Genomic DNA, 14,291 nt, shown 5'->3' with positions numbered 1-14,291 from the left:
CAAATAATTGTGTACATTATTTAATTTTGTTTAATGCAATTAAGCGTTTTGTATTATAGGAATGAGGCTAAAAGATTCGCGCTGATTTTGAAAACTGACGGTCGTATTGACGCGCGCCCTCTTTTGTTTGTACAATTCACGAAGACAGACCATCAATTTCAAGCAAGACGAATGATCGAGACTTTGTAATCCAGCTTGTGAAAAGATGCATCTTTTTTCAGGTATGTGAATACTAAAATGTCTCTAAAAGCATATGACAAATTCCAATGGTGTCTTTATTATCAATTCAATTTAGTAACATTTGTTTCAATCATGATGAGTGTGCTTTAAAATTAAGGTTTATTTATCTAATCACTCACTGGATTGACCTTTCTGTTTTTTATTTAGATTAGAAATAGAATGGGAAAAGAAAAATATGTATTTCTTTTTACTTTCGTTCCTCCAGTGTCCTACTGTTTATTCGTCAAGACACCGTCAACAGGCCCCTCAACACAAAAAAGCAGTAACAATCAACACAAACAAATACATTTTTAATGGACAACATAATTATTCGAAGAACTACAATAGAAGTACGGGCTATCTTTTTCTTAGACCCAGTAACTGGTATGCTACTTTACTTAGCCTTGATTCAAAGCTGTTGGCGTAGTGTGCCCCGATGGATGCGCGGCGATTCGGCAACAAAAACTGCACGCACAAATGTTTACATTGTATGTGCAGTACATCATTGTATAGCCCACCGTGACCTTGTTGAGCTGTTAATGGCTAAACAGTATGTATAGCGTAGCCATGAATGAGTACGTTCGTGTCTTCAACCTCGTGCGTGTGGCTCATGTACCGTACGTGTACCGTACAGATGGTACATGTACACAAATGTTCATGTACAGTACGTATGTGTACATACACTGACACTGTACATGTATTAATGCACGCTTTGTGTTATGGATGTATGGGGGTACGGTGCGCTGGCGGTATTCCGTGATGATGGGGACTGGGATTTTGCAGGTCGCGGCTGGCTGGAGCGCCTTGATCAAGGCTAGGCGCTTCTGTATTCCTTTTTCGAAATGTTGACATTATTGGTCATACTAGCACATAGTAGTAGGACCGATTATGCAAAATTTCAAAAAAGGAATACAGCGCCCAGTTACCTGGTTACTGGGTCTAGGGCTAACTATACTACCTACTTAAAAGACATTGAGAACTATCAATGTATCGTGACTCTTGTTGAGGTTCGTTCCGCTGTCGTCTTTGTTCTCTGTGGAAACGATAGTGGAACGAACTTCAGTGAAAGTTCTACAGGAGTTATTGCATTCAAAATGAAAATGGAGTTTCCAGTTTTTCTAAACCAGTGCAGTGTTCAAACTTTTTGATTTGAAAACTGTCTACACACATAAACAAACATAACAGTTCACTCTTAGACCCAGCTACCTCCATGGACCCAGTAACTGGGGCGCTGTACTCCTTTAAATTAACCAATTCTTATATCTACGGACGTACTAGCATGACTAGTCTGCTACCTAGCTACGACCGCAAATGTCAACTATTTTTCTAATGGAGTACAGCGCCCCAATTACTTGGTCTAGTTCACTCTTGTTTTGTCAAAAAATTAACTGAAGTTTATTTTTTAATCTTGTTATTTGTTCCCGTAGATGGCATCATCAACGCAAACCCCTCCATCCCAGGTTGTGCATTTTGATAGCAGCAATAATGCTTCCAATAGGCGGAGTCAAGGTTCAACTGGTAGGAGTAAATCCTGGCCAGCAAGGCGGCACACGCCCTACACAAAGACCCCAAAATCCAGACGGCTTCATGGTATGGGCAGACTGCATTCAATCTCAAGTTATTCTAGTTTCTTTCTTCATCCGTCTATCATATCCTTCATTTGACTGTGAAATAATATACACATAATGAATGTTTATGAGTGCAATGGTGCGAATATGTTCATGAGTTGAAAGATGGAATGTTCTATTCAACGAGGCGGAGCCGAGTTGAATGGAACATTCCAGCTTTCAACGAATGAACATTTCGCACCATTGCACGAATGAAAAACATTCGTTATTTGTTTTATATAACATCCAAGTAGATCTTTGTAATTTTGATTAAAAGATACAACTTTCAAAACAAACAAAACGTAGGCCTACAATTTTTAATTGTAGAAGCCGAATGTTAAGTAATTATACTACCTTGCAGTAACACTGCTGCGTTACCAAAGACACACGCACGCAGTGATATGTGTTTACTCAGCCTTTTCGTTCCATCCGAAAAGTACTATTGCACGCTGGCAGCGTGCAATGGTACTTTTCGGATGGAACGAAAAAGCACGGTGAGTGACTCAGCGTGCAATGGCACTTTTATTTGCTATCACGTGACGGACAATCCTCCAATCAAATGGCAAGGATCTGCTCGGGTGTTATATAATATAGGATATTTTGTTGTTGTCTAGAAACTTGGTTGGGAATTGGTCATTTGGTTTCCAAACTTGAATAGTATACACATAATGAATGTTTATGAGTGCAATGGTGCGAATATGTTCATGAGTTGAAAGATGGAATGTTCTATTCAACGAGGCGGAGCCGAGTTGAATGGAACATTCCAGCTTTCAACGAATGAACATATTCGCACCATTGCACGAATGAAAAACATTCATTATTTGTTTTATATAACATCCAAGTAGAACTTTGTCATTTTGATTGAAAGAAACAACTTTCAAAACAAACAATTTCAACTGTAGAAGCTGAATGCTAGTAATTTTACTATGCCTTCTTGCAGTAACACCTGCTGCGTTACCAAAGACACGCGCACGCAGTGATGTTTTTACTCAGCTTTTTCGTTCCATCCGAAAAGTACCATTGCACGCTGGCAGCGTGCCAGCGTGCAATGGTACTTTTCGGATGGAACGAAAAAGCACGGCGAGTGACTCAGCGTGCAATGGTACTTTTATTTGCTATCACGTGACGGACAATCCTCCAATCAAATGGCAAGGATCTGCTTGGGTGTTATATAACAATGAATATATATTAACATCATTTCTTAAACCGTTGTTTGTCTGGAAGAAGGGTTTAGGCTTGATTCCCTTTCTTCAAGGCACACAAAAAGTACCCTTTTTCCAGTAACAAAATGCTAGGTGAGCACCAAAATGGCTCATGACAACAACTTTTTTACTGCCATTTTTATTGCTAGAATTATCCAAAAGAATTTAACCTTCCAATAATGACTGGAAAATGGCAGAAAACCGATTATCAAGCTCAGTTTTCTAGTAACATTTTCTGGCATTTCCTTCTTTTCGAGTAATACAATAAAGTCTTCCTTTTCGTCAAAAGTAAAAGTTAAAATGCCACTATCTATTTGAGCTTACATATTAGGTTTGCTTTGTGGTACATCAATGGTTCACAACCAGCTTTCTCCTGAAACATTTAAAAAAAAAATTTTAAGAACTTTTTTTTTTGTAAAACAATCCTAATATACAGGGAAGACCAGCAAGTTAGAGAGGACACCAGTCCTCCCAGTTGGCGAGGCACACTCTCTGAAGAATCTCTTGAATAAAACATGGCATGTGTATCAGGTGACTCCACTCAACAACTTCCAGCAAACTACAGCGGCTCTGAGGAAATACTCAAAGCATCTATCCGCCGCTCTTCAGGCAGTAAGTTTGAGGAAGGGACAGGGGTTAAGTTGAATTGTTTTGTTTTCACAGATTTTTGTTTGTCTCCATCGAGAAAGCTCCATATTGAATAATTTTTGAGTTTGGCCTCAAAAACTTCTGAAATTTACATCCTTTTCAATGAGTGGGTGTGTTAACATTGGACAAGTAATTACATGGAGATAACAGGTGTGAGTTGCAAAATGAAAAGGGTATTTTGTTCTGGCCTCTTTCTTTAATGGAGCTTTTCCATAATGAATGGCAATTTATGGTGATATTGTGTGCTGTTTCATGTATGTTATACAAATATTGGATGTGTTTTTGTGCATGTCGTAGAATATAACCAGAAGGTGAAATCTGGACTACTCCATTTCATGAGGAGAAAATGGAAAATCCAGATGTCACTGGTTGTATTCTGCAAAATTGAATTAGCAAAATGCATTAAATATTGGTTTTAGATAGCTCGCACATAGATCCTTGTCATTTAAAATTTTTTCCCCAAAACACAACCAAAACAAAAACAGGAGGAAAATCATCCACCCAAACAATATGGACGGCTCCATGTAGACACTTCCCTTGTCCGCCGTGACAAGACCATGTCCTGTTTGGACAAACCTGGGGGAACGATCATTTTGGGAACAATAAATTATTTATATTGGACTTCATTATTAAACTGTTAACTGTCACGGCAGTTAATACAATATCAAAACAATGGATGATACGTGACAGCTGCTCCACCAATGAAATAAAAAGTAACTAGTTGATAAAATTCTGTCTCCTCTCATCACATTTTTGTCGTCCTTTTTTAGGAATCTCAAAAGGGTATCGGAGTGGACCTGGAGAGTGAGGTTGGCGACCGTGCAATTTTCAATATTTACAAAGGACTGGTCACTTCTGATGGTAAAAATAGACAGTTATCACCTGATTTTATTTTCACAAAAGCCAAATATATATTTTTCTGCCATGTATGCAAATTAATAGCTAGACATTTAGCTTTTCAAATATGCTGATTCAAACGTAGTATATCTACACTTTTTTTTCTTCATTGTTTTCTTTACCCTGCAATCCTAGATAACACAAAGGCAGTAGAGTTGACCATCAAGGCCAAAGGTCAAGGGCGAGGGGTCAGCGCCAGGGTCATCTGCCATGCGATACTGTGCTCCGTTGGAGCTGAGCGTAGACACCCGATCGCCGACAGGTTGACCGTGCTTCCTGTGCTGATGATTAAAGGGACTGCAACAGTCACAAGATATGTGGTCTCCTGGCTGCAGGTGTGTAGCTTCTTTTATACTTAATAATTGAACCCAAAAGTCGCATCCCTTCAAAAGGTGATCCCTCTCCTACCGCTTTTTAGCTAGTATCTTCAACTTGGATGTGATCCCTGGCTACATTGTAGTTAAAAATTGAATGGCTTCCGACTTTGTTTTGCCCAAAAACTTGAACAGATTTCTTCAATGGTTAATGATGACTTGAATTTGATTGTTGAAAACATTGCATTTATGCTTTGTATTAGTTTGTTTTTTGACGTCGTGCGTTCCCAATCCTGTCAGGTTGGCGCAGAAATTACCGTTCTTGAAGGGGTACAGCAATTTTGCTAAGGGGCACGTCTATGAGGCAAATTAATATTTGTAATGGAAGTTTGCAAAGGGCACCACAGCAATTGCTGTGGGTCCCAGGTTTTTTTTTTTTTGAGGCGTGAGTTACATATTTGCATAAATGCAGAGAAGATTTACAAGATTTGTAGATGTTCTATACCTTGTCATCATTATTTACACCCATTCCTTTTCTTTTTGTTCCGACTTACAGACACATTTTGATTGCCACATCAAGAGAATGACCTTTAACCCCATGGCCCTTATGTGGATGGTGTCAATGTGGGCCGGTGTTTCCACAGGTCAGTACACACATTATATTGTTTTCATCCCTGTGGAGATGTCTTTTGCTCTTTCCTTTGTCCCTAGAGTTAAGAACCTCCCACAGACTTTGTACACAAAATTCCTTGTGGAGCAACCCAGTCTTTCCCCTATGGAGACTCTTTGTTTCCCCATATCTGGTTTGTTATCAGTCTTCATAAGGAAGTGAATATGAAATCAAACGCCTACATTTGTAAAACGCTCCCGTCTAAACGTCTCTTTGTGAGTTTGAAACATTTGAAACTAGAAATGTTGCTCTGGTATCTACCGTTTTTTTTACACCCATGGTGCATGAGCATTGTTTACCCCGGTCACCAGGCAACTGATTTAATTCCTTACACCATCTCAGCTCCCTGGGGAGTATACAGCTGGTGCTGCCGGAAGTAGTGCACCAAGCTAATCCATCACAAGAACCATCACTGCACTCGTGGGTACCCATTTACCCCTTGGTGGAGAGAAGCAATTATAGTAACGGTCTTGCTCATGGACCAAGTATTATAACAAGGAATCGAACCAACACACCACTGACCTTTGCCACCATAACTAGAGTTTGTGAAACCTAAAAAGAGTTGGTTTTGGTTGTTACAACCAAAATTAAGAACAATGTGTTTACATGCTGAAAATTGTGCATGGTTTTTCACTGTTTTCCTCTGACTCGCACAACAGATAAGCCCACGTTTAGACAGGTTTGTTAATCCGTGTATATATGGAAGATCACTCAAAACATGAACACTGTCTGCATCTTTGTTGTCAGCTCTACCAATCCCGTAAATATTCTTGCATTTTTGAGCTTGGTTTTCACACACCAAGACATCCTGCTTTGAAATGACTTTACATGATGAAATATTTTCTTCTCTGTCTGCATTAGGAGTCAAGAGCAAACCAGTTGAGCTCCTGTACACCTTCCCCTCAGAACTTGAGGGACTAAGTCGAGTGTCGTTTACGATAGAAGCTGCAAACGCCAAGAATGTTTGGGACAGGTAGAGTAATTATGCTATGCGTTTTTTTTGCCGCTGTAACCAGCAACTGTTTTGGTCATTGGCTGGTGATAAACCAATGGCCAATTCAACCGGAACTATTATTGGTCACGACCGCGAAAAACGAACTCCTGCAGATATATCTAGAGCATTTGTGGTCTAGCCCCCTCTTACATGTATCCTGGGCCAGTTTTTACACTAGTTAACTTCAGCCTAGACTGGTCCTTTTGTCTTTATCCGCAAGGACAACGACAGGTAGTTGCTTTTCAGAACCAGTGATTTCATTGGATACAATGATTTCGTTGGATAAACGTGCAGTTAGTTAAGCTTGCCCTGTCTGTGTTTTGATTGGTTCGATGATTGATTGTGATGCGATGCAGCTAACACACATCACCTTTAACCAATCAAAACACAGATCAGATATGGAAAACTTACTTTCGGTCGTCTGCTAAATGCAGTGTGCACTGTGTACTATGTACCTTACATTCACCTGTAATGTTGTTATTACACAGGCTTTGACTGCATATCTTCATGTGAAATGAATGTACACGAAAGGTGATTATGGGCAAGGATTGATGGTCAGCTTTCATGTAGCCATCAGGCTCAAGATTGGTACAACAACAACGCTGTTCCCTTGCGACTTAAAACATTCCCTGTTTTACTTTGACTCTCTACAGTATTCATGATGGGGAGTCGGCAGACATCACATCTGACGAGGTTTCAGCCTTCATCAAGGCACTGGAGGTTCACTTCTTCCAGCATTTCAAGGTTCACCTGTCTGTGAGTATACAGAGTTTCTGCAGCTCCTTAAAGGCAGTGGACACTATTGGTAATTGTCAAAGACTAGCCTTCACAGTTGGTGTATCTCAACATATGCATAAAATAACAAACCTGTGAGAATTTGAGCTCAAGCGGTCATCGAACTTGCGAAATAATAATGAAAGAAAAAATACCCTTGTCACACGAAGTTGTGTGCGTTTAGATAGTTGATTTCGAGTCGAAATCAAATTCGTCGAAAGTTACTTCTTTCTCGAAAACTATGGCACTTCAGAGGGAGCCATTTCTCACAATGTTTTATACCATCAACCTCTCCCCATTACTCGTCATCAAGAAAGGTTTTACGCTAATAATTATTTTGAGTAATTACCAAGTGTCCAAAGCCTTTGAAACGTCTTAATTTGAACTATCCAAATTTAAGGCCTTAAAAAGCATTAAAAAGTGTTAACTTCAGTTGTTTTAGGTCTTTTACAAAAAGGATGAAGCATGTATATGAATTTCCTATCAGCTCTCAAAGAGAGCGAAATAACACTGCATGAAAAAAAGTCACCAAATGTGAGCAGTTTCCCGTGTTCAATTATTTGTGGTCTTAAATTTTGTTAAGGGTAGCAGGAAATATAAGACTTAAAATGGCAAACTATTGAGTAAAGCCGTCCACTTCCAGAAAAGTAGACAGACCCATACATGTTCTGCTAAGTTGTTTACAGATTGTGGACAACAATGATTTGAACCGACAGTGTGATTTATGCCGACAGGCAACATTGTCACAAATGCTGAACACTTGACGTAGGTGCAATTTTAAGAAACAGTACTTGTTCATTTGGTTGTGTCTTGCTCTTCTTCGTAGGGACTGACATTGTCAAGAATTGGGACACCCCTAGTCTACATTGGCTCTGAAGGCAGACTGAAAGTAAGATCATCATTATTATTTATATTTATATTTTTAAAATTGTATTTATATTTTTAAAATTCTGTGTTTATTATGAGGCAAACTGGAAGGCAATTTTCATGTTTTTAACGTGATGTGAATAATAATTGAATTTGAATTGAATTTGAATTGAATTATTTCTTTCTGGTAATTGAACCAAGGGACCCTCTAAAAAGCGACTAGCACTGTGACCAGGGGCTAATTTCATAGAGCTGCTAAGCACAAAAATTTGCTTGCCATGAAATTGTTGCCTTGATAAAAACAGGATTACCAAACAAATTTTCACGTGATTTTCAGGACAAGCAAACAACAGCTGAATACCAGTAACAAGCAATATGCGACATTGGTTGGTAATCTTGTTTTTATCAAAGAAGAAATTTCATGCTTAGCAAATTTTTGTGCTTCGAAGCTCTGTGAAATTGATCCCCGAGACCTGCTGCTACCTGTGCAGACCTACATACTATCCCTTTGCTATTTCAGTGTCAAATAATGTGATTTAAGACTACCTTCAACCTCCTTTTTCCCCTGTTTGAACTTTTAATAAGAATTGATGAAAGAATTACCAATTTAATCAAAGTGCCTACGCACGGTTTTGTTTGTTTTTGTGCGGAATTAGCTTTTTTTATAGAAAATATCCTTTATGCTGAAGGAAAAAAACATGAATAAAATACAGGCCTGGGACGGAAACCCCAAATAGTGAAAACCAACGTAATCAGTTAGGGACCAAAATACCCAATCATACAAGACGTCCAGTGCTTTGGTTTGGGTGTGTATTCTTTATCCATAATAACATGTATTTACACAGCACTCTCACACAGAGTACCACACAGTGCTTCACCAGAAACAGTACAGTAAGCGAATAAATAAAGGCACTAATAATGGTAAAGCCCATTGAATAGGAAAGGTTTGCGATTTTTTCTTGAAAAACTTCAAGTTGTTATGTTTTTTTCCCTGTACATTTTTTATTTTTTTTTAATTTTTTTTTTAGTGTTATTAAATATTATTATTATTACATTGCAGATACTCGCAGAGAGTGCTGTGCATGGAGTATTGCAGCACATAACCGAGCTTGCAATGGACAACTTTTGAAGTCATGTTGAAGCCAAAAGCATGCTGAATATGAAAACAAATGTGACGGTAAACGCAGCAAGATGGAGAAATAAAGGAAACCTGAGTTTTGGAAAGAGAGTTTTATGAGACAGCCATCGATTTCACCAATTTCTTCCTAACTTAGGATTAATCTTAGGTATTAGGACGAGATAAGTTCCATATCCAACGACGTATCAGGCATTGAACCCATCCCGATTGGTTAAGGCCAAGGCACACTGCAGCGATAATGAGAACATGTCCTGCATTTGTATCGTTTTTGTTCTCGTTATCGGGGCCCGTGTGACCGGGTCTTACTCATCCTAACTTGAGATAGGAATATTCTTAGCGTTTCGTGAAATCGGCTGCAGGTCACTCTGTCCATCTTGTACACAGAGCTTGAACTTCAATCTTGAATGGGTGTGATAATGTAACCCGGAGGCTGCTGTCAGAGCATTCAGCATCAACCACTGTGGTTATAAATAAAGGAAGAAAAGGGTAGTGACGAGTTCTTTAACGGCTGTTTAAAACCGGCAGGGTCGTTGCCGTGTGATAAAGGCCCGAACCCAAGGCGAGGGCCTTGATCGCACGGCAGCGACCCTGCAAGGTTTTAAACGGACGAGTCACTACTCTTTTATTCCCATTCATAAATGCCCTTTTGTTAAAAAACGAAGAAACAAAAACAATTATAGACGCTTTGACAATTGAAAGATTGAGGTTTGAATTTATTTTTTTCAAAAACTTTGTGAATAATCTGTTTGATGCGCGTGGTTTGTGTGTACAGAAACTGTCTGGGGTAATTATGAATAACAGTTGGCAGTCATGTCTTGTGAAGGGTACGGTATGCTCAATGAAAAAGGGATATTAGTTTGTAAATTTGTAAAAATGTACAGCGAGGGACCAAATTGTTGTAACGCCCCTTTGGTATGTTGTCAGCACATGCTGTCAACCTTTTTCCACAGGTTAATGGGTTTGTTATGTATTTAGTTAATTGTTTGTAGTTAAGTGTGTTGTTTAGTCCGGGTACTGCCTGGGTTGATTTAAGTTTAATTGTTTATTTAATTAAGTTTTATAATTTGTTTGCATCTACCATTGACAATTGACATGAGCATTTGGTACACAAAGATATTGGCAGAGTTTTGTGCTGCCCCCCCCCCCCCATCTAAATAAATCACAGACTCCTGTGTTGATTGACACCCCCTCTAAAATGTATGGTATGGTCCAGCTTATGATATCAAGGCTATGAGCTGACCAGAGTGTACGAGGTGGTCAAGAAAATGGAAATATTAATAATATATCAGCCAGTGCTACTCGAGCGGGTGAAACAAATTAACAGCCATGCTTTTAAAACATAATTATGATTCACCCCAATTGCATGATTTTGAAAAACTAGCTTTACAACTGCCATTGACGGCTAGAGTAAAAATTACAACAGTTTTGAGACATCTACATATATCTATATCTATTGAAAAATTAGCTAACCACAAAACTTAATTCAACCTGGGTTCCCCTCCTTATTATTAGTTATGTTCTCTTTATTGTAATAACGAGGTGGCAGTCTAAAAAAACCATTCTACATTTTTCTGGTTTGTTTAAAGGCAGTGGACACTATTGGTAATTGTCAAAGACTAGCCTTCACAGTTGGTGTATCTCAACATATGCATAAAATAACTAACCTGTGAAAATTTGAGCTCAATCGGTCATCAAAGTTGCGAGATAATAATGAAAGAAGAAAACACCCTTGTCACGCGGAGTTGTGTGCGTTTAGATGGTTGATTTCGAGACCTCAAGTTCTAAATCTGAGGTCTCGAAATCAAATTCGTGGAAAATTACTTCTTTCTCGAAAACTATGGCACTTCAGAGGGAGCCGTCTCTCAATGTTTTATACCATCAACCTCTCCCCATTACTCGTCACCAAGAAAGGTTTTATGCTAATAATTATTTTGAGTAATTACCAATAGTGTCCACTGCCTTTAATTCTTGTTTTACTAAGAAAAGAATTAGTGACATTAACTTTACTTTTGTGTATCTAACTAAACATTTTGTCAATACTTTTTCTTCATTTTCAAAACAAAGTTATGTTTTCTGCTGGCGTGAAATGTTTTTACTTAGGATCAGGCATACCACCAATCACCATAATCAGAGTCCAACAGTTGGGATGTTGAGCTACCATGGTGTTAGAATTTGTTAGGGTAAGGAAGGATCCATGCCTGCATGGAGTTCAGCACAAAGGAGTTGGGATAAAAATTAGTCACACTTGAGGGCAGAACTTTCAGTACTTAAGTTGCATTTGTTAAGAACTTTGGACTTGTGTACTAATTTAATAACTAGTTAATAATGTAAGACATGGCTATTGTAAAATAAATATTGTAAATAACAGAACACCTGTGAAGTCATACAGTATGTCTTTTTATGGTCATTAATTTTACAATCCCTTTAAAATCAGGCTGCATTGTATGCTGATTAGGGCCAGGGGTTTCTATCATAGTTGTCATCTCGGAGACTTTGGTGGGACATCTGCTCTTGGCAAAAGTGGGTTTGAATACCACGGGAGTAATGTGCCTGTGATTTTATTCACAGAACTTGGGGAAAGTACCGAGTATACAGTGCTTACACACATCGGTGTAAGGGTTTAACCAAAAACAATATTCTTTATCATCGGTACAAATTTTACATCAACCATTAAATCATTGCAGTACCCGCTGCTAAAATATAGGATTTGAACTGCTAGCATGTCTAGCTACCGGGCTATCTCGGTGGTCTAGTTGGCAGTACATCTGCCCTAGATTAGCAAAGGTCGTGGGTTTGGATCTCTCCTGAGTAATATTCCCGTTAATTTTTTTCCACAGAACTTGGGGGAAAGTACTGAGTACAATATATACAGTGCTTACACATCGGGGTAAGGGTAAAACCAAATGATAGACTCGGCTTGATTTGATTTTAGTAAATTACTACTAATGCTCAGTCCCAGAGGAGTAGTTATTTTTTGGATATGTTTATGTTCATGAAAGGTTGGGTACGAGTCAATCTCCTTCGTCCATTGCTGCTCTCTTCCTCTTTCTGTGGCTCACCACCATGTCCGATGCCGACATCTTCGTCATCTTTCTTGTTTCCCACTTCTGGAAATCGAACAGGCTCTGTTGACTGGCTCTGAAGAGGGATCGTTCCATCTCATCCAGCTTGTCTGTCAGCTTGGATGTTTCCTGGTTCAGTGCATTCTGAGAATTGTCCATGATGCGACGGAAGCGGTCTATGAATGTCTGAGGACGAAACAAGATTCAATCATCAAAAATACAATGTATTAAATGAGAAAAGCATATTGCAATAAGACAAAATATTGACTTTTGAATGTCTCATTAGTCCATTACGTCATACATTATTTGTCTTGGACTATGTCGCCGCTTTAAATGTATTCCTACCCTCCTTTTTTTTGTGGGGGGGGGGGGGCTGCAAGTTGGGGTAAAGATGAGGATAACAAAAAATGCACATTATTCCAAAAAAGAATGGCTTGTAATACGTATTAGTACTAGTAATTAGTAGTAACGACTTTACATTTTTTTTTTCTTTTTTTTTTTTTGGGGGGGGGGGGCGAGCTTTCTGAACTTGGGCTCAATGGCCCTACATACTCCTACCTACAGAGAACCGTGATATGGAGTTCCTTCCGCTAGGACGATAGTGGAATGAACCTCCAACCCCAGGGCCCAGGTCAAGGACCAATTCGTGCTAAACCCTGCCCACCCCACCCCCCCCCCCTGTTTACACTACTGTCACTGATGAGATGCTGTACTATTTATATACTATACTATGACTCTCAGGTTACGACTCCTTTATCTACTGTACAGTGTAAAGTAGTAGTGGGAAGTACTAAGTCGTCCACAAATTAAACAAGGAAGTAGAAATGACATCATCGTCATGGCTGATCATTTCAATTTTTCATCCATTTCCTTCCAACATTCATTCAACACACCACAACAGTTTCATTTCAAAACTTCAGTTCCAGCTTACCTGGAGTAATGACTTGGCAACATCATCCGATTCATTCAACTCGAAACACAGCAGTTTGGTTCCAAACGAGTAGAAGTAAGGCCCCAATTTGTGAAGATCCACTACATTGGCATCTGCAGTGAAGATTTCTCTGTATCCAGCCCGGTAAAACTTGGGCATTTCTACGCTTACGATCTTTCTCTTTCGACTGCACAGACCCGTCGCCAACCAAAACGGCAACTCCATTTTTGTTCCGGGCAGGATATGTTCATTGTCAGAACTCGAGTTTAAAAACCCCAAACGAAACATGGGCAGTTCTGTTTTGACTGGTACTTTCTCTTGGGACGACAGAATGTCCTCAAGGTTGAAATAGTTATCAGTATTACTGAAGAAACGGGTGTATATCTCGGGTGCATACGCCATTTCTATACACAAAATTGTGCTTGTTTTTGAAACCGATTGATATGGCGGGAAAGTCAAGTAACTGTTACGTGTTGTGCATTAAGTTACGGGGGATTGTTGACAAATTTGACGGGGAACAGACTAGTTGGAGTTTGGCGACGGGAAGAGGGCGCTATACTATGTGGGTGGACAATCGGGACGTGGGGGGGGGGGGGGCACTACTGATCGCGGGGAATTTCTTTTATTGCCACTATCGTGCTTTTTAATTTGTTTTCTAAACCGATTTTTTTTATACCTGAACAAAACCTGAATAAAACAAGAATATTGCTACTAACTTTCCGTACTCGGCCTAGTGAATGAATATTCAGAAATAAATACTTTCCTTGCCAATCTTTCATGAAATGGAATCTTTGAGAGGAAAATTCCACTCAATTAAGATTCTACCCTTTAAAACATTTCAAGTAATCAACACTGAAACAGTTTTTTTATCAAAAGAATAATGTCCGCCTATCTTTTGTTGGCTTATTTATTTGTTTAACTTTTTTGAAGTTGGGTTTCATAAAACAATATTTTTCTTGTGAAATACC

At 39.0% G+C, this 14,291-nt stretch overlaps 2 protein-coding genes across 2 annotated transcripts; one reads left to right on the top strand and one right to left on the bottom strand.

The window, feature by feature from the left end:
* The first annotated feature begins 143 nt into the window (after window positions 1–143).
* LOC117289733 (centromere protein L-like) lies at window positions 144–10,956 on the top strand. Its single transcript, XM_033770994.1, has 10 exons — window positions 144–221; window positions 1,647–1,809; window positions 3,465–3,640; window positions 4,447–4,537; window positions 4,709–4,908; window positions 5,444–5,531; window positions 6,419–6,530; window positions 7,205–7,307; window positions 8,152–8,214; window positions 9,253–10,956. Exons 2-10 carry the CDS (start codon window positions 1,647–1,649, stop codon window positions 9,319–9,321), a joined length of 1,065 nt encoding a protein of 354 aa, XP_033626885.1. The 5' UTR covers window positions 144–221; the 3' UTR covers window positions 9,322–10,956.
* Window positions 10,957–11,224: 268 nt separating this feature from the next.
* LOC117289321 (DNA replication complex GINS protein PSF3-like) lies at window positions 11,225–13,759 on the bottom strand. Its single transcript, XM_033770394.1, has 2 exons — window positions 13,324–13,759; window positions 11,225–12,578 (listed from the first exon to the last, which is right to left on the bottom strand). Exons 1-2 carry the CDS (start codon window positions 13,723–13,725, stop codon window positions 12,342–12,344), a joined length of 639 nt encoding a protein of 212 aa, XP_033626285.1. The 5' UTR covers window positions 13,726–13,759; the 3' UTR covers window positions 11,225–12,341.
* Between the last annotated feature and the right edge of the window lie 532 nt (window positions 13,760–14,291).

Source organism: Asterias rubens, chromosome 4 (assembly GCF_902459465.1).
Source record: "Asterias rubens chromosome 4, eAstRub1.3, whole genome shotgun sequence".
In the NCBI taxonomy this organism is placed as follows: domain Eukaryota; kingdom Metazoa; phylum Echinodermata; class Asteroidea; order Forcipulatida; family Asteriidae; genus Asterias; species Asterias rubens.
The sequence above is the reverse complement of the archived record's forward strand: the minus strand, read 5'-3'. Positions and strand labels throughout refer to the sequence as shown.

Bases quoted from the DNA above. Each gene is read 5' to 3' on its own strand.
- LOC117289733 (XM_033770994.1), top strand. From the start codon at position 1,647: ATGGCATCATCAACGCAAACCCCTCCATCCCAGGTTGTGCATTTTGAT. The intron at 5,532-6,418 runs GTCAGTACACAC...TGTCTGCATTAG, and splicing joins GTGGGCCGGTGTTTCCACAG to GAGTCAAGAGCAAACCAGTT. The intron at 8,215-9,252 runs GTAAGATCATCA...ATTACATTGCAG, and splicing joins GCTCTGAAGGCAGACTGAAA to ATACTCGCAGAGAGTGCTGT.
- LOC117289321 (XM_033770394.1), bottom strand. From the start codon at position 13,725: ATGGCGTATGCACCCGAGATATACACCCGTTTCTTCAGTAATACTGAT. The intron at 12,579-13,323 runs GTAAGCTGGAAC...TTTCGTCCTCAG, and splicing joins TTGCCAAGTCATTACTCCAG to ACATTCATAGACCGCTTCCG.